The 20625-nt window shown below is 32.7% G+C and overlaps 1 protein-coding gene across 9 annotated transcripts in view; it reads right to left on the reverse strand.

Annotated features, from left to right (window-relative positions):
* Positions 1-1494: 1494 nt before the first annotated feature.
* Positions 1495-20625, reverse strand: part of Dys (Dystrophin) — a 623806-nt gene continuing 604675 nt past the window's right edge. For 5 of the 9 annotated variants that reach the window (XM_088183009.1, XM_088183003.1, XM_088183011.1 and 2 more), the window contains 14 exons: positions 9561-9808; positions 8664-8822; positions 8460-8596; positions 8110-8398; positions 7613-7821; positions 7338-7542; positions 6799-6910; positions 6008-6312; positions 5778-5936; positions 5586-5715; positions 5157-5285; positions 4964-5090; positions 4665-4778; positions 1495-2465 (listed from right to left, as the gene is read on the reverse strand). In XM_088183009.1, coding sequence (XP_088039135.1) covers positions 2365-2465; positions 4665-4778; positions 4964-5090; positions 5157-5285; positions 5586-5715; positions 5778-5936; positions 6008-6312; positions 6799-6910; positions 7338-7542; positions 7613-7821; positions 8110-8398; positions 8460-8596; positions 8664-8822; positions 9561-9808 — 2424 coding nt within the window. In that variant the 3' untranslated portion in view covers positions 1495-2364. The remainder of the gene's footprint in view (positions 2466-4664; positions 4779-4963; positions 5091-5156; positions 5286-5585; positions 5716-5777; positions 5937-6007; positions 6313-6798; positions 6911-7337; positions 7543-7612; positions 7822-8109; positions 8399-8459; positions 8597-8663; positions 8823-9560; positions 9809-20625) is intronic. The other 4 variants (XM_088183010.1, XM_088183004.1, XM_088183008.1 and 1 more) reach the window with 3 other exon arrangements.

Here is a 20625-nt window from a genome sequence, read left to right on the forward strand (position 1 = left end):
TAGTGTTCTAAAACATTTTTTATGTCTATTATATTTAATTTACATTATTGCATAAAAAATGTAGTGAGTTTAAAAATAATATAATGTCTTTAATCAAATTATAAATGGTAGCGTTTCTCAAAAAAATCTCATAGTATTTTATTATTATTAATATTTTTTACTTTAACTGTATTTTGTATTTATTTATGGATTTATACATAATTTATTCTCCTAGTCTTGTCTGTATCTATGTTTTTTCAGTATCTGTCTTTGTTAAAAACTTTTATGATTTGTCACTATATGTATAATTCATATTATTTTAGCAAGGAGATCAAGAGACGAGTAGTGTCAGCAAATAAATACTATTTCAGCCTAATAAAACAAATCAAATCGCGAACACTATCTCGTCGTACAAAAATATTGCTCTACAGAAAACAGATCAGACCAATTCTGACATACGATTCAGAGAGCGGGACACTTACCAGGACCGACGAAAAGCTGCTTGACATATTCGAGAGAAAAGTCCTTCGCAGGATATATGGCGCTATATACGAGAGCAACGAGTGGCGTATACGAAACAATCGGAAGCTCTACAACCTCTTCCAAGAAGAGAGTGTCTCCACCTTCATCAGAATTGGAAGACACCCGGAAGGAAGTTGGAAGAAAAATATGCTTGTAGCCGGTGTATGTTCGGATTAAATGCAGTTTAAAAAATGGAATAGCAAAACTAACTTAACCGGCGAACGGTTGATGATGCTCGATTTATTTAAAGTTAAAAAATATGGAACAGTATACCTAGCCAATCAATGACCGTTATTTATGAAGTTTAGTCGTTTAATTGCCGTCGGTGTTCCCTTTTCCAAACTGTTGATCTTTCAACATCCCGACTTTGCGGCTTCCACCCTCTTGAATTCGCATCAAATAAAAATAATATATGCATGTTTTTATTGCTTTACAACGAATCGCTTAAGTCAGCGCATCAGCGCGACAAATAATATCAGATTATATTATTTAATGATATTGTTTGATAAGTTTAAGTGAATACTCTAAAGTTTAAGTGATTTTTCTAAATGCTGCATTTCACAGATAATTTAAATGCTAATCCCGAAGATCGTTTAGCAAAAGTGAGAACTGTTATTGATGGACTCGATGAAAATTATAAAAATACATTACGATCCCATGTTGACGGGAGTCTAATTCCTTTCCGAGGAAGAATCTCTTTTCGTCAATATGTCTTATTATTTTTCTTATTTTTATTGTTTTATTTTATATTTTTATTAGGTTTCGTTATATAACTCATATATAGGCAAAGATAATATGAAAAATCTATAATTTATTATATTACTTGTTTTTCTTATATAATAAAATTCTTTAACGTTTTGCTGTGCATTTGATTTAGTGTTATATTCAATGTTAAATATTGGTGTTTCGGTGACCGTCAATTCAAAATAAATATTGACGGCCACCCGTGAACTAGGTGGTAGGATATATATTAAAAACAAAACACGAAGATTATTTTTAATAATTTTATTTCATATTCAATACGTTATGTACATGTTTTGCGTGAACACAATATGATGTATGACAATTGTATCGTTCATGTACTTAATTTTTGGTGATAAAACTTGCTTTTTTCTCATTTCTCCACTTTGTATGTACAAATACAATAACAACGTAATATATATACTTTTCATTCGGCAACTCAACACAGCTCAATCAAGCGTAAGATATGTATTAATCGATGGATTCTACGTATTTTTTATAAGTGGGTGCCGATCGGATAAAATCATCAATCTAACTATATACTCCACTAGTCAAACCGTGAGCGGATAGATACAAAGTATGAGATATGCTTATCGATATGAATTAATCGTCGTCGTTGATATGATTCGTGTAAAAAATTGAAACGTCAACAACGTTACATCTAGACATGATTGGTCATTTCTGTATGAATAGTATAAAAAGTGTGTTAGTAAAATGGCGCCGCTCGCGACGACCGCATAACATGTTAATGATTGATAATAGCCACTAATTATTATTAATAAAACGTTCCTCTTTCCGTTGTCTTTTATCCTTTAACTTTCATCTATTAACTATCCTCCTAATGACGAGACTGATAATCCATGCAAACAACGTTATCAGTATGTATATATATAATGTATATAAAAGAGTTATCGATAAATGCCTTACGTTTAATAAGTTATAATATAAAATCATTTTCGTATAATTTTGAGGTTACGTCATCGCCCGAATAAATACGCAACTCTATGTCCAAAAGCGATTACTTTTTCGTTAAATACTATATAATATGTATATGTTATAAAAAGAGGGCTATAAAAGTTCCCAGTTTGATCTCGCTTTCGTTCGCCCACCAATAAGTACAATCTATTTGTGAATAGATTTACCATTGGTGTAATGCGGCGGCACGTTGTTTCCTTCTTCCGTCATGATGTTCACCCATTCTTCCACCGTTCGATTAATGTCATCTGAAAAACAAAAATTTGCTTTATAGTTGTATTATGATATTACTCTCTTATTATAGACGGAAACAAATCTTGTTCATGCTATTGATTTAAAAATATATCTATAATATAATAAAGTAGTTTATAGATGTATGATTTTAGAATCAACACGATGGTTATCCTAAAAAACATTTTATATCTCGTGAACTCTAGATGTTACAAAAACAATAAAGGATAATTAAAAGCGTTGTTCATTGATATTATATATAATTTAAAAGATACATTCAATCGAATGTTAAAATTAAATGTTAATCGACCACGAGCTGGAACGAAGTGTTTCTATGACGTTTTAAAAAGCAATGATTTTTGCTACAAAAATTAAAAGAAATGGCGTATAAAAAAATAGAAAACAAATTTAGTTCATAGCGCAATACTTATCTATTTAAATAGTATTAACACTAAATAAAATTATTTTAGTCTTTTTCTATTGTTTCTACACAATGAGTGTAATATATTTTGAAAAACTATCACGGTCAGTCTCAGAGATATTTTCTCTTTCCCTCGCTCGCGTTTTAAGTGACGTGTGAGTGAGATATAAGGGCGTGCAATTGCACTTATACATGCATTACGAGTGAGTGAGATATAGGGGGGGGGGGGGGAGCATATGTGGGAATTTGCTTCTCCTCTTGAATTTAGCCATAAAAATGTAAGTCATTAAATACAATTTTAATTTAAATGAAATCGAAGAAACATTAAGTGAAATATCATAAAATTACAATGTAACAGAAACATGTAACATGTGTAGTAGATAGGGACAGATAATAATTAAATTAAATATTTTTACTTTTTTTTTATAATTTCCATGTTAGTTCATAAACTGAAATGTACTTTTAGATATAAAGAAGTATTACAAAAAATAGCTCGAAATTACGAACCCAAAGTGGGCCCAATTCTGTTTAGATATGTTTCATTCGATTCTCACTTATTGTAAGTCGTAATATTGTTATAACAAGTGTAGAAAACCGAGTTTCCACTGCAACGGCACGACTCTATTGCTTTTGATGTGGATTTTAAACAAGGATTTAGTTTGTATTTGGCAAGAAAAATTACGAATCTTAAATGAAATCGAAATAATAACGACTATTAATTGGGCAACTTTTGTACTTTCCCTCCCTGGAAAATTCTGAAACGATGTCCCTGAAAAGTATATTATATAAATGTAGAAATTACAATGTTGGTTTAAGTCACAAAAATACTTTTTTGTACCACTTAATAAATACTTTTCCGGTCTTATTGTATCATTATTAGCTGTTCATCCCTATTACATTTATTTGTAGTAAAGTATGGATTATTAGGATCACATATTCTTCATTTTATAATGAGTATAGTTCTGATAAATAAGCATATTTATAATTATTACTGAAGGTTCATCGTACAATACATTTTAACCGTTTTATTTATAAGCACCAATAAATTCTTCTGTTTTATTTCCAAAAAATAAATTACAACAAATAATTGATATAATTTAAAATTTTTGTATATTTTTCATTATTTTATAAATATATAGATGATTAAAATACAGTGGGAATGTTGTAAAATATTTTTGCCAAAAAGATATAAAAATCTAAATCAATATCATTTAGTTTTTTAGATACAAATTTTATTTCTGAAAAATTTAATGTCTTGTGCTTTGTAAAATACCCAAAAAGCTTTTTAAATTGCATTTTTATGATTGATTATAATATATTTTAAAGTAAGAAAATAATAATTTAAGCAAATAAATAATAATCCTTGATGATATCGATGATTGTGATTTTCTAAATATTTTAAATGGTGCACATTTCATTTGTTCTAAATTTAAAAAATATATTTTTGTATCACTTATATTTAGTATCTTCAGATGCTAAATATATGTGATCCTTCAAGTCCTATTATGTTAAGGAACTGAAGTTTACGATTTTAGAATTTGTTAATTATCATGCAGGTAAATATTTTTGGTGTCGACTAAGATTCTAATTATTGTGCTGGGTTCAACTACCACATGGATTATTAGTTACCTTAAGAGATCCTTCCCGTGCCTGATGTAAGTATAATAATAAAATACCCCATTATTATAGAGGAAATATAAAGAATGAAATATTGAAGAATGAGTCGGATCTATATTGCGGTGATTTGTCTGAGTCGGTTTTTAAAGTTAAAGTTAGATAGAAGAAGAGCCTTTACCTGCACAGTGCATGAGAGCGCCGACGGCCGTCGGCTGTAAAGATTGAGGGGGGTGCGGAGGGGGTGGCGGTCTTTCCAACGAGCTTTCTCTTCCCTGTTCTGACCAACGCCCATCTAGAAGAACCCGATACCAAACCAAGCGTGTGTTAGAGCCGTATAGGTTTACCGTATTCCACATTGTTAATGTAAGTATTAAAAGAGAGAAGACAGTATTCTTCCATTGACACATTATTATACTTATTACTATGGAGATTACTGCCTTTAGAAAGTTAGGAAGAAGAATTAAAAAGACTTATTACTTGTTACTGCGTCATGGTACACTCCATTGTGCATCTTAGCCGGAGAGTCTGTGGCTAGTTGGGAAGCGGTGACGGCTCTCGTCTGCAATGTTCCCGTGCGCGCCGGTGAAGCGCTTTGACCAGGCTGCTGAACACAACGTATAATCATTACGATTCGTGTTAACCACCATCGACTAAAGAACTGAAAATTTACCTCGTCTAACAATTGACGTAATCTCTGAAGCTGGGCTTCCAGTTGGCGATTGTGATCTTCCAAGATTTGCATGCGAGCCTCTAATCTTCCTTTGTGCTGTCTTAAAAGACGGGCCTCAGCCATCATATCCTATAAAAGTAAAATAAGATTATATTTATAATATATTGAATATGAAGCATACAAAAATTATAAAGAACAGTTCCTCCAAAATAAAACTTTTTTCCCCATATTCTAAGGTGTATGTAGCCATGCCATATAACATTTTGAAAAAGAATAATGATTTCAAAAAAACACTAATTAAAAAATGTGGATCCATCCCTGTCTTATATATAAAAAGTAAACAGCTGCACAACACCTTTTCAGGATTAGGATTTTATCGCCCAACGATAAAAATATCCAGTATTGAGTTTAAAAAAGCATATTATTTACCTGATCAGGAGCATGATTGTTTCTGTTTTCGTTTCCAGTATGTTGATCTTCTGGAGTCGATCCAGGAGTAGATTTAGTTCGAAGTCGTTCGTATTCGGCTTGCAAGTTTGCATTCTCTTCTTCGAGTTCTCTGTTAGTAGGTTAAAATATTAGATTATATTCGATCGAAGAATGATATAATTCGAAGAATACCTGATCATAGCTTCGAGTTCTTCCCTCTGCTCTTGATGTATGATAGTCATGACTTGGCCGGGACTGCGAGGCGGTTCGTTTTCGCCGTTGCCTCCTACTCCCGAAGAAGAACCGTTGAGCGATTGGCAGTACGCCGCAATAAGCTGATGCTCGTCGTCGCTGTACATAAAAGGAAAAGATTACGTAGAGCTAACGTAGGGGAGCAACGGTCCAACTGACTGCGTACGTACCTGTCGGGCGTAGAATTGGTTCGCTGTCTCTCGCCTAGTTCTACCTGTGCGAGTCTAGATGCGTACATTTCTAGGCGGGAGTGCATGTCGTCGCTGGAGGCGGCGGGAGCGTGTGCGGGGTGAGCGTGCGCGGCGCGTGCGGCATGGTGGTGCGGCGAGGGTGCGGGCGATTCTAGCGCGTCGCCCTCCAATACCGTTTGGACCGGCAGGTAGCCGACGCGAGGGTGCTTCTTGAAATAGCGCGCCGACTTGAACTTGTTGCGGAGAGCGCGCGTGAAATCGCGCACATCTTCGCCAGATGTCGTCTGGTAAATTTAAAAATTCAGCATCAAAAAATGTCATTCCAGGTAAAAAGAAATATCCGATCCGATTATGAAATGAACAGCAATGTGATATAAATATAAGCAGTAAAGCTTTCGAGATGTTCTGATTTCTCCCACCGGTAATTAAGTAGTTGTGTCTTTTGTATATTCACTTAATGTGTACTATCTCTGAACATGCATCTCTCGTCTTGTTGCCAATAATGCAACTAACTCTCTTATGACAAAGAAAGTTCACAGGATAACACAAATATTTTCTATAATGTAAGAATATCTACGTGTATACTTGGGGAAAACACTGCTGCGAATCACCTAATTACCAAGGTGCAAAATTTTATTACACCTTAATGCACTGCACATAAAATAAACAAATAATACACATTTGCCTTAATCTCCATTAAGGCGTTCTAGCAATAAACAGATAAATCAAACGGACTAGTTAGAAATCACTTTTCATCGAAAAATACTCACAGCAGTGCAGTACTCTTGCATGGGATGAGTGAGCTTGTGGTTCTTGGCTTTGCGGCCATTGAAGAAGCACTTTTGACACATATCAAAATTAAAGCATTTTAAACAGCGATATCTGAAATGTTAAAATGATACATTATTAGATTTTGTTTTATAAAAATAGTCTGTTGCGCGTGTTGTAATTATTTTATTTTTTAAGATGACTGATGAGGTAATATTCACTGGATACTTTAATATAATTATGAGTACATTTCCATGAAGATGCTGATTATGGTGAGTTTGAATAAAAAAAATTGTTTTAAAATGTAGTTTTGAAGTTATAGCGATTTATATAACCCATTGTATTTATCCGTCTCACCTTGTTATTCCACTTGCTACAGAGTATAATCATAACAAAAATTGCTCGCTCGTTTTGTGTTAATACAGAGGAATACACAAAATATGAATCTTTTTATTCAACATATTATATTTATAGAGGTATTCAAATAATGAGTTACATGTACACTCGGTGTACATCACAGGAAGTCAAAAGTTAAGCTCACCTGAAACCAACGATGGGATATTCCTTGCAAATATTGCATTTCGCTTGATGTTTGGCATGTTCAGCGGCTGCTAAACGGTGAAGTACAGGCAGCCAGACCATCGATTGAGGCTCTTTCTGCAACCAATGCAAAAAGTGGACCGCTTCGATGGCTGCGGGGGTTCCGTCTCCATTGCGCTCCAAAGACTTATCACCGTCTTTGATTTCTAAAACGAATACAATCGAATTGAATAAAAAAAGAATAACTTCATGAATTTTTTATGATGCAATCTTCACCTTTTCCCCTTTCCAGTGTTCCGGTCTTTTCTTTTCCGGAAGTCGATGCTTTTTCAAAGCAAGATCTCACCGAGGGTTCGATGTTTGAACCTCCAAAAGCGGCCACTTCGCCCAACTGACGAGGAACTTGAATACAATCGTGTAACAGCAGTCCAAGTTTCCTCTGATCGGCCATGCAAGACGGATCGGCGATCAGTCGGAACAAATATCTACAATTTAAATAAAAATTTGGTTATTCTCAATGCAACACTTTATCATATGTTAAGATTTAAATATATTCAGTGTTTTATTTTGTGCATTGTTTATCACAATAAAAAAAGTTAGAAATCAGTGGCGAATTATGTAATGAAACGGAAAAGAGTAATGAAAATAACAAATTGTAATAAAAATATGAACGTCATGGAAACTATACATAATAATTATGTGCCTTTTTAAAAATCAATTATGATACCAAATTCATTTTACGTTCACCCTCGTATATGCAATTTATTTCTTACCTGTATTTTTCTTCAAGATGTCCTTTACATAGTAAGACTAAACCGACTTTAAAGCTCAAGACGCGGATCTGTCCGGTGCGCTGACTGTCGTAAACGTTCAGTAGCCAATTTACAGCCAAGTCCAAACACAGCGGCACGTTTACGAGACTCGGATTTTCAGCGGCGATGACTTCGTAGAGCGAGGTCAGAACGGTTATCATGTCGGGGATATCTATTAGCTTATCGTTTTGAGCGCGAAGGCCGTGTGTGTCGAACGCGTCGAGGGCTGAGGGAAGTTGCAGCATGTGCACTGAAATAATAAGATGAATTAGTCAAACGCTCGGACTTTCTTTATAAAAATATAAACTTACTGCATAAAGCTTTTTGTACGGTTCGTAGTTTCATAGCGGTACGGTACGCGGAGAACCGTACTTCGTTCAAGTCGGCGAGAGAGTTCATCAGTTCTATCATCTTGGGGTGATCCCAGTGAGTGGTTTCCAGCTCGTGACTGAAACGTTTCAGTAAGATTAGTAATAATTTGAGCTTAGATGTTCTAAGTCGGCGCGTTGTATTACTTGATATAGTAAGGCACTTTGTTAGGAGTAACGGCTCGCTCCCACGGAGGCTCGACGGATCCGGCGAGGAAGCCTTGAGTGGCGGCAGCGCCTCCATCTTTGCCGAACTCTTCGAGTTGTTTGATTCTCTCGTCTGTGGCGATTTGAAGTACTTTGGCTCTGAAAATAAAATCGAGAACTCGGTTTAGTGCTTGTTCTTGAAACAGTCGAGCGTCTATAATTACCCCTCCTTAACCTTCTTGACACCATTACGCGACGACTAGTAAAATAACAAAAATATTTATTGTTTAGCTCACTAAGTGGTGGAATAATATTTATCAAAATAATTATTAAATATCTGTCCATTTGACTTATTAAAAACTCACAAACCAAGCACTGCAATTCTAGGACAATGCGACTTTAAAAAAATAATGTAAATTTTTGCCACAAAGATAAGTTTATTCAACTTATAGGTATAATAATATGCTGTAAGTTGCATTATAATAATAAATTTATAATTATTTAATCAATAATAAAGCTACTAATAATATTTATTGTTTAGTAAATTGATGTGCAGAATCCACCCCTAATAGTAAGTTATTTTAGCATATTAAATATTTTATTGTAGTTATTTATGATTACGACTAAAGGTATATTCACACTATATAATAAAACTGTGGCGACCTCATGCCACAGCAAATAAAAACTGCTTTCTAAGAAAGATACAAAGCGTGGCTTATCGAAAAAAATTTCGGTGAGTCATATGGGCAATAACAAGCTATATAATAAGTTGTAGAACATTGTTTTGTTATATAGTGAGAAACCAGCGTATTTTTTCTTAATATTTAATTCAAGTAGATGAAAATGTGAGATAAAACTTTTTTTTTTGGTATCATTGAAAATTAAAATTTGCCTCACCTTGCATTTAGGTCATCAAGCGAAGCCAAGAGATGAGGCGCAATAGATATTCTGGCACGTTGCAAAGCAGCAACTTGTCCTGGCAAGTCTCTCAGAGCAGACGAAGGAGCAGGGCGAGCTCTGAGACCAGCGGCTTGAGCTCGAGCTTCTCTAGCAGACCCCGGAGACGCCCAATGCAATCTGGCCGATTCAAGACCTGCTATTCTTCCGTTGGCTTCTTCCAAGCTTTGCTGGAAAGCACGTACTTTCTGTAAAGATATAAAAAAAAAATTTAATATATTATATTTAAAAAAAAATAGGGATCTTATTATACTTTCAAGAAACGTTTGACGATGCACGAAAGCGAAACGAACATGGCGATCGATCTAGACTGACTGTGCAATTGAATAATAAAACAGTCTGATAAACGTGACACCATAATATTTAAGGCCTAGACCTTAGACCTATGATTTATTTTCTGCCATCGCATTCTTGATTGGTTTTTCAAGTGCATATTTAGATCATTTGCATATAAGCTAACGCGAATAAGATTCATCAGGTCTTTGGACATTTTTTATGAAAATATAAATCGCAATCAGTATGTTGATAAACAAAAAGTTATATTTTCACTAGTATAAATATACTGTTTCAGTGAAATCATATCCGAATATATATTTTTTCTAGTGAAAACCAAATTTATATGCTGTACTAAAATGTCTAAAACACCAAATTGTTCAAACCCAAACCTAACTTAAACGACCGTAAAATTTTATTTTTAATAGTTAGCGCACATATTCATTCACATATCGGTCTAAGGGTCGCAATGGCGGCAAGCCCTTTAGAGCGAAGTTCTAAAATATGTTTATTAAAATTAATTTGTTTAGTGAAAATAATTGCTTCTGTTTTAATTCGGTTGATTTTAATTTTCCACCTTTCAAAATATTTATCTAAGATTTAAAAAGATTTTTGTAATTTATTCGCGATTGGTTTTCAAGCATCGCAGCGAATTGGGATCTGCTAATTAACAATTACCCAAATATATATATATCTACCGGTGAAAATATACATTCACTGTTAATGTTAATGTTAAGAAAAGTAGACAATTAGAGTTCCCCTTCGGCTATAACTTTGCATCTCCATAAAGCAAACAATGAAAAAATCATGACGTATGTCGCAGATTTGGGCAGAAAGTGCAAAAATAAAATAAAAATCCGCCGAGCGCAAAAAGGGTACGTTTTATAATGTGCCTACACGATAAACCGCGACATATTTCATAAATGAGCGCCGTTTAAATGGCCGAAAAATTATGCCACTTTATGGCCCGAAAATAATGTTGCCGTATGCAAAAAAAGGCCAACAATTTATCGTCAACAAAATATCATTGCTCATAATCAGCGTCAGGAAAAAAATAACACCGAAGCTTGCGGCTTTCGAAAATCTTTTCGGGTTTACATAAGAAGATTTTAATTATAGATAAGGAAAAAATATTCGACGCCATAGTGTACAATGCGAAAAGAAAGGGTTGGAGGTCAATATAAAATATGATTAATACTAATATCGTATCCATTGAATAAACAACGGGGAATATGAAATTTATATTAATTATTCTAATTTTATATTATCGATATATATTATTTGTTGTTACGCGCAGGGACGTCATTTCAGCTTGTTCCTATGGGAAGGGTAGCAAGGGGGGGGGGAGGGACAAAAGTTTGACAGTCAGTGGTCATTTTTTTAATATTTCGATTTCATTAAATGACATATATTTTTTTAGATAAATTTAAGAGAAGAAGAAAAATGCTTCAACCTGCCCCCACCAAATGACGTCATTATTTAGAATTCACGTTAAGACTTTTTATAACAATATTATGACGTAAAATAAATGAGAATCGAGTGAAGCACATCAAAATCGAATTTTGACTAATAGAAGAGCGCGAAAAATAATTATACTTTCTAAGAAGTCTAAAATCCACGTCAAAAGCAATAAAATCGTGTCGGTGCCGTTGGAGTGGGAACGATTTTTATTGCTTTTGACGTGAATTTTTGATTTCTGAGAAGTGATAATTGTTTTTGCGCCCTCCTATTGATCAAAATTCGATTTGAATTTACTTTGACCAAAACTCTTACTTCTAGTAATATTGAAGTGCAGGCAAACTATGGAGCAATATACAAGATGCGACGTCTGTCTGTACTTCTTTTGCTTATTTTCTCCCGAAAGAAATATTTTGGACTTGACTTAGTGAAAGTTGTAAAACTTAGTTTTACAACTTTCCTTAGGTTTGGGTTTGAACAACAAATTTACGTTTCGCAACTGTCAAATTAAGTTTTATAGATATTTTAGAGCAGCATATTAGCGTCTATCAGTTAAATTATATTTTTGCTGGTAGAAATATATATCTACTAGTGAAAATATAACTTCACTACAAAATACATATTCATCGTAACATTTATATGATACATCGCATGTGAATAAATAATAATAAGTACGTACATGTATATATTATAACGTATGAAAAAGATGAAATCATATAATTAATAATAAATTATATTTTACTGTTAAAAATATACATCTACTAGTGAAAATGTATTTCGATATAATTTCACTGAAATTACATATTTTAAAAAATATTTTCGGAACATATTTTTTTTAGGGATAATCCAGGATTTTTTGGTTTAGAATTAGGAACGAATTAGTGGTCGTTTTATGGTGGTAGGCCGTTGGAGCACCTAAAATCCAACATCTACCAAGTATCAGAAGTCTGCGGTAATATTGGTAAGGATAATATTTTTAAGACATAGTGTAATATCGAGCGTAGACAAACTATGGAGCAATATATGAGACGCGACATATGTGTGTACTTCTTCTTCCACTTATTTTCCCTACGAGAGTTGAGTTGACTTAGCATGTATTTAGGGCTTGACCTAATAAAAGTTCTAAAATTCTAATTAGTGTTAGAACTTTCTTTAAGTAAAGATGGGTTTGGTTACTTCGTGTAGACTAATTTTGGGTTTGAACAGCAAATATACGTTTCGCAACTGTAAAATTGAGTTTCATAGATATATTAAAGCAGCATAAAATTTTACTATCGCGTATCAGTTAAATTATATTTTTGCTAACTACCGATGAAAATATATTTCGACTTCATTAGTGAATTTAAACTTCACTAATAAATACACATTCACTGTAACATTTATACATCACATGTAAATACATAATGATAGGTATGCAAATATAAGCATGTAATTTCACTAGAGCTTATCAGTTAAATTATATCTTCGGTAGTAGAAATTTATATCTACAGGTGAAAATGTATTTAAACTTAACTGAAAAATACACATTCACTGTAATATTTATACATGGCATGTAAATAAATATTGATATACTACTATGTATGAAAAAGTTGAATTCATGTAATTTTACTAGCACCTGCCAGATATATTATATATTCACCGGTAAAAATATATATCTACCTGTTAAAATGTATTCCAATTCGATGTCATTCAAACCACTTTGTTTTCGGATGTTTTTTTGAAACTCCTATGTTTTTTTTCTACTTTAAAATTGATTTTTGAAAAAAATAAAAAAAGCATTTTCAAGTTTTTTTTTAAAAATAAAGAAAGTGCGGGGTTATTAATTGTAACTTAAACTAGTCCCCTTTCTTCGCTAGGCGCCAGGGATATAAAGAGTTTTGAGCCACGCTGTTCTAGTCGACGTCCTAACGTCAACGAGAATTATTGTTAGTAGGTTCTCCGTCACCTCTATATTTGATTATTTATTTATAAATAAATTCGTTTTATTATCGGTTGTGATAGTTAGCAATGTATAACTTTTATATTAAAAATAATGTTATAACACGCAGTAAAGTTTAAGTGTTAAGTGTATCAAGAGTCCAGGGGGGGCCGAACGTTATTATTTTATAAAAGTACGTTGGTGTAATAAAATGCAATTTATGGCATCTGCGGTGCAGCTATCTCCATTATAGCCGGTTAGGCGTGTATCGTGTGACAAATATGATATTGGTTATACACCTAGAGCTCAGGTGTGCAGCGTTTGCCCAGAAACTGTATACCCTCGCTGAGTATAGAGTTTTCAAAGAGAAATTTTCATTGCGGGAATCGAGTAATATAAAATTTAATTTTTCGAATATGTAAAAATGTTTGTAAAATAATTCGGTAAATATTTTTACAGTCAAATTTAGCGCACGAAAGCTAAGTTTCTTCGCACAATGAAACATTGTGTATTAATTTAATTTAAAGACGTAGTAAACGTAGCTTTTAGAGACGGCTTTAAACTTGGATGATGACAAGGGACATTGTCGATTACTAATGAAGCTTTGCCATGTAAATTTCCGGACATAACTCGTTTAACTCTTCGAGTGCTAACGTTTTAGCTGACTGGACACAAATTCGCGTAAAAATCAACTCTAATCTATATATATGCTATCAAATTATGATTTTCTTTATACACGTGTATCTTTTATGACATGACAAAAAATACACATGCTAGCAAATTAACTAGTACCAGTTTTAAAATCAGCAAATAATTTCACATATAATATTTTCTATTATTTGTTTAGAAAAAATATATATAGTAATAAAAATAAGACTAAATAAAGTAAATTATATTTAATAAAATAAACTTTCTATTTTAAACAACAATTAAAAAAAAATTACAGTGCCTATTGCATTGTTAAAAAATAAGTGAAGAATTCTCATTTTTCGAGAAATTCATTAGGCTCAGAATGTCTAGTTGTAACGTATTGGGTAGACGCCTGTTTTGACGCAACGGAAGATTTATAACAAATAAATATAATAATAGTATTGGAGTTTTAAATTAAGCTTATATATTATTATTCCCTACAATTTTTTTTAAAATGCTGCGAACATTGAGAATGAAACAGACCATTTGATCGTTTCAAACGCAAAAGTTCTGTTCAGACGCGATGAGTTTTTAGCACAATCAAAGAGATATGCGGACTGTCGCCACAGCTCGAGCGAGCTAATCAAAAGTCAATTGAAGTGTAACATTGCGAAAAGAAAATGCCGAGAGGAAAAGTGTCGGAAATTACTACATCATTGAAAACAATCGTAATCGCGTCGTAAATCCACGGCCAGCGCGCGGGAACGACTCAATTCGAAAGGGTCGGCACTTAAAAGCGGCCGTAAAAAATTTGAAACAACGATCGTTAATAATTAAAGAGGTTCGGGAGGAAATTATGCATTTCAAAGGAGAATTTGTACGAAACTGAAAGTGTCGAAATAAGCAGCTCGGGTGAACGGTGCGAGTTTTCCGGTTCGCATTGTCACGATCAATCGTCACGTGCGGCGTCTGAGTGTTTTACAAATCGTGAGAAACGAACCCCGACCGCAAAAACGTGCCCTTATCTGCCCGCGCCAATCCTGAGAAACTGTGACACCGACACCAATTATTCAGGCGACATTCTCTACTTGCATAAGCAATCGCGTGTGAATTGATACATTACTAAATTTGTTTTATATAAATAAAATCGAGTGAACAGTTTATGATTTAGTTTAAATAGATTCAATAATTAGACAAGAACGATGACGATATTTTGAACTTTTCGCACCACGCATATTTTAATTGATAACACGCATCCGCAGAGACGTCGTACAGTACGCACCGAAGAAGTTGTTTCTGCTGTAGAAAAAATAATTTACAGCTCTTTGTCGTCGATTAAACCAACATCAACACAAAACGAAAGGAATTTTTCTTTTTTTTTAACAAAAAATTTTTTAACAAAAAAGAACTAGGATAATAGATTATATTTTAGATGGCATGTGTTTTTTAAGGGTTATTTTAAGACTATTATGTAATAATGTATCTGTAATACTTTACTGTATTACATACATTTTTTCATTCATCAAAATTTCTCGAAAATTCTCGAGAAATATGTATAGCATAGTTCATAAACTGAAGTGTAATTTTAGGTATAAAGAAGTATTTCAAGTTACAAAAAATAGCTTGAAATTATGAACACAAAGTGCGTGATTATGAGAACAGATGTCGGTACATGCTATTTTTCACGCAGATATTTATTATTAGTCTGAATGTATTGCATAATGATTGATTAAAAAGATATTATCAAGTGCAGGTCTGTATAAATATTTTTTTAACATGACCCGAACGACTCTTGCGCCTTATCAATGCAGCTATTTACATCGGCTCGTTCGTTGTACTCGTTTCTTAAGAAATACCTCAGTGCTCAACCATATGACAATATAATGGTATTCAAATCACACAGCTAGAATTCACAGAAATTTTATTTTTATCACTTCATTTCAACACAAAGCGATGTTTTTTTTAGCTTTTTAAATATCTATAAGATTTGTGTGCGTGTGTAAGAATAATAACCTATCCAGGATGAAAGAAAGGAAAATACGAGGGAGCAGCGATGATGTAAAGTTCCGTCTTGTTAAGACACAATGGTAGGGATAAAAACACGCGGACGTTTGACATGACACCGTGAACGAGCCGGAGAATAAATTAAGGCAACGAAATAATAATTCGAGAGAGACAGACGAAGAAAGAATTATTTGGGTCTCCTTTTGTGCGATAGCAGGACGTGCATAAAATTGCTGTCTTCTTTGACACGCGTACATATAATATGTATTGTAGTAATATTGTATTCGCAGAGATTAAATAATACATCCTTTACTTTCTTTCGACTGAAACAGGTTTGACAAACGTACCTTTATAAATACCTTTCGAGAGATAAGCAAAAAGAAAACAGTTTATTGCCGTTCTATATGTTATTATTTTTAATTAATGCAACGTAATCTAAACATGATAAATATTTTGTACAGATGTATTGTTTTAACTTGCGTATAATATTTAAGTATGTTTCATTTCAGTTGAGAATTTATATAAAGTATAATAATTTCATTCCCGTTTCTTAATTGTGTTATATATTTAATATATATTTTGTATTGTACTGTACAATTAATCACAAATTGAGAGATCACCATAACGACCACTTAAACAACAAAAATCTCGATCAATCAATTTACTTCACACATCACACAACAGAAGAGAGATCTCAAGACAACAAATAGCACACAAAACGACCGATTCTGCATATATTAACATTGTTCTTTAAACTTTGTGGTTACTAAGACTATTATTACCGCCAATAAAAACAACTCTTTGTATAAGAAGACGCGCCCCGGACAAACTCTGCTGAAGTAGCCACCTGGGACGTGTTTTTATCCTAAAGCGTGAACATATTTTGGAGGTGTGATCAAGAAGCGATGCAATTGATTCGTAAACATCCTTATCTGCAATTAGCCAGAGTTGTCTTGAACGATCAATACAAAAGGTGTGAAACTCGAACCAGAGACTCGGATAGTCTACTATTACTAAGCCTGTATTTAGAATTCCACGCACCAGTGAAGACTCTCTGACTTTCAAGAGTCGCATTCTGATACGGTACTGTGGTAATTTATATTTATTAAATAAGCGGTTATTATCTTTTACAGAGTACAAAAAATATAAATTGGTTAATATTAAAAAAAATTATAACATGTAAATAAATTACACATATAAAAAATATTTTATTTGTGGCGACCGTTCACTAAATGAGATAATGGCGTTTTTCAGAACTACATTAAAAAACGTTTGTTCATAGAAAAAACAGTAATTGAGATCTCGGTTCTGGGTAGCCCACCACCTCATCAGGCACGAAAATAATCAACGATTTTAAGTCATACCTTGAAAATTTTTTTTTTTGGAAGAGTGCCTGACGCTGAAGATTTTGCCTTTGTTACGACCGGTCCTCGTTATTTAAGGACTCCGTACGCAGATAAAATAAAAAATTATAATTATTAAAATTGTGATAATTACAGACTTGAAACAAATTTTGCCCGAAATTAAACGATAAAATTTCTTACTTCTCGAATGTCTGATTATCTGAAAGAGGCTCTGGGAGAATTTGATAAATTAACAAAATAAGTTTGAAAGACGAAACACAAACGAGCGGCGTAAGGAATGTATAATTAATGGAAAGATGAAAAATGAGCGGCCAATTAAACGGTTTCACAATAAAACAGTTTGAGAAGCGAGCTGGAAAACAAGAACAATAAACGCAACGCTGCATTGTGCTGAAATTTATAGCGGATGAAGGAGCGCCTCGGACAATATACTCGATTGAGATGTCAATATTTAATTGTCGACGGGGTTACACATTTACAGCGCAGTGTTGCCATCCGGAAATACGACGCCGATATTGCCAGTTAAAAAAACAACAAATTGCAATATGCAGTCAGCGCTTTGTGAAAATTGATATTTGTTTTACAACAGTGCAAAATGACGCCTCTTTAGCGTAAATTGCATCGGAGGTAATCCTATAGGATCGCTTAAAATAACATTGGTATATATTTATTTGTGATAGAATTAATGAATATTTTAAAAGCACAAAAATAACTAACTAATTTATTTTGAAAAATAATATAAAATATTTATTATGACGCGTTATATATATATATATATATATATATATATATATATATATATATATATATATATATATATATATATATATATATATAAAATATAATACAGCATTTTTTGTATTGATTTAATTTAAACTATATTTTTACAAAAAAGTTTAAAAGAGTTACCAAACCTGCTGTAAGATAAATAATGTCCTATAAGATTTCCACTATTACGTTGCACTGGCAGAAAGCGCAGGAGGCGACACCGTTTCAGTCTTAACGCTGCGAAAAACGACCATGTCATTGAATAAAAATCATTTTTAATGAGGTGATTTTTTTTAACAAACGTCAACTTAGCGAAAATTGCCAAGATTAAATATTATCGCAGTCGCTGAAAAATGTTAAGATATTTAATAGCGATGTAAAGCTTCCCATTTTTATTTTACATTATTTAGTAAATTCAAAGGGTGAAAGGGGATTTTTCCTTTGATCTATCCTTGTCCATCCATAGCTTTGTAAATACGATTGTTACAATTCTTAAAAAAAAAAATATTCGCTTGATTTGAGATATTCAAAATAATTAAATGCTACTTTATTTCGATTCTTACTGTCTCAAATGAGCTTCATAATTGTATAAGATAATATAATAAAGTAAGGTGATCAGACGTCCTCCTCTTTTTATCTTTTTTTGTTTCAAACAAAAATGTCAGAGGTGAACTTTTTTTAGCTCCATCACCAATATTAAATAAACAAAAATTTCCGAAGCGGCATTTTTTAACTCTTACAGCATCTCGAAATAAGATATTTTTTTTAGTTTCCTCATATATTTAAAATATATATGAGGAAACTGAAAATGTTACATGCATATATTTAAATTATCTACAATTCGATACTCAACTAGTTGAAATAACAAATATTTAGAAACTCTATATGACAATACACAAATTTTTATTCAGGTTGACTAAGTAAAGCAAATCATCTTTACTCTTTTTTTCATTGTTTCTTTTAATTATTTTCACTTCAAATCTTCGTAAAAACAATGAAATAATTATATGATAAATTACTACTGCCTGATAATAATTTTAGAGTCCAAATAGCAAGTAAGTAAATAAATATGCATTTATATTCATGTAGTAAAGGAACAAAATGTTTATGTGATATGTATCGACCAAGCAAGGAAAGGGCAGTTTAATAATAATATTTTTATATACTACAAATGCATTTTGAATTCGTTGTCACTACCGTTCGTTTTTACTAATCACATGATAAATCCTAAATTAAATTTGCGTCGAGCTCATCGGTTCCTTTTAATCAAGGCACCCGTCGTGCATGTTTTCGGAGTTGCCGGTGATTTTCTCATAATGGCGATTGCGTACATAAGCAAAAGTACGAGAAGGGAGCAATAAAATTTTTGCATAAATGCCACAGAGTTTTTGACGAAGTATTAAAGCTCGCCTATAGGGTGCACAAAGGAGTTGCAGACCCGAGAAATGTAGGGTCGTTAGTCTCGCTCGAGAGGCCAAAATTCATTGCTTCTTTTGAGCCTCCGTTTGGCATTGATTTGTGAATCGTACAACGAATTGTTATCTTCTCGCAGAGAAATGCAACGGAAGCAATTCCAGAACTGTCGATGCACGAACGCCACGCCTCATTTAATTCCGCTCCTCAAACAAAATGCTGCAGTGTTGCTTCCCGATTCAATTATTCACCAGTTCCATCTCAACGATTTGTAAGAGTTAGGGGTTCGAAACTATTTCAAGCGTGTTTCAATTTCAACTAGGCGTTCCATTAAGAAAGGTGATTTTTAAACGCATTGTCTAATTACTAATTTTCTCATGATTAAAAGACTAATATAAAGTTGATCAAAAAAGTGACACTAGAACGTTTCTGTGACGTCTGAGTGATATTTGATCTTGTGCCGTGTTAGAAAAATTCAGTCAGTCTTTGATCAGGTCCGTTTAAGTTTAACCTTTAGAAATCCAAAGGCATGTATATATGTCATGCCCAAAATAATTTAACATTACAGTCCAAAAGTATCTATGTCAAGCCCAATATATTTTCTATTTTTTAAAGCAATTTTAAATGACTTGCCGATACAATTTTGAGTATTTTATCAATATAATACGGTAAATTTTTTTAGTAATTTTTAACCAGTTTACTTGGAATTGTTAAATTACTAAAATTTGTTGTAAAACCTGTTAATCCGTCGATGGATTTTAAAAAACAATTTTTTGACTAATCTTTGAAAAAATCACTGATTTGCATTTTTAAATGAAATATGTTTTAAAATTTTAGTGTACTCCCAATGATGCAAGGTAATGAAAAGCAATAATATTTAATTGTTACAACAATTAAAAAACAAGATTATATTTTTCATATTTATTTACTTAAAAAAATAACAAAAGAATAACAAAATCGATAACAAAAAAATAATTATTGCATTATTTTTAAATGAAAAAGTATTTTAAATATGAATATTGAGACTTACTTATTGCTAATATTTAACACCAATGTTAAGTGAAGTATATTCCGTAAACTATTTGGGTAAAAATATGTTTGAATGAAGATAAAAATGTACAAATAGTAAAAATAATTTCATGTATGTAATACCTGCTTTTATTTTCACTTCGCCAGC

This window comes from Plectrocnemia conspersa, unplaced genomic scaffold (assembly GCF_051122295.1).
Source record: "Plectrocnemia conspersa isolate PC_06_02 unplaced genomic scaffold, ASM5112229v1 ptg000003l, whole genome shotgun sequence".
NCBI classification, from domain to species: domain Eukaryota; kingdom Metazoa; phylum Arthropoda; class Insecta; order Trichoptera; family Polycentropodidae; genus Plectrocnemia; species Plectrocnemia conspersa.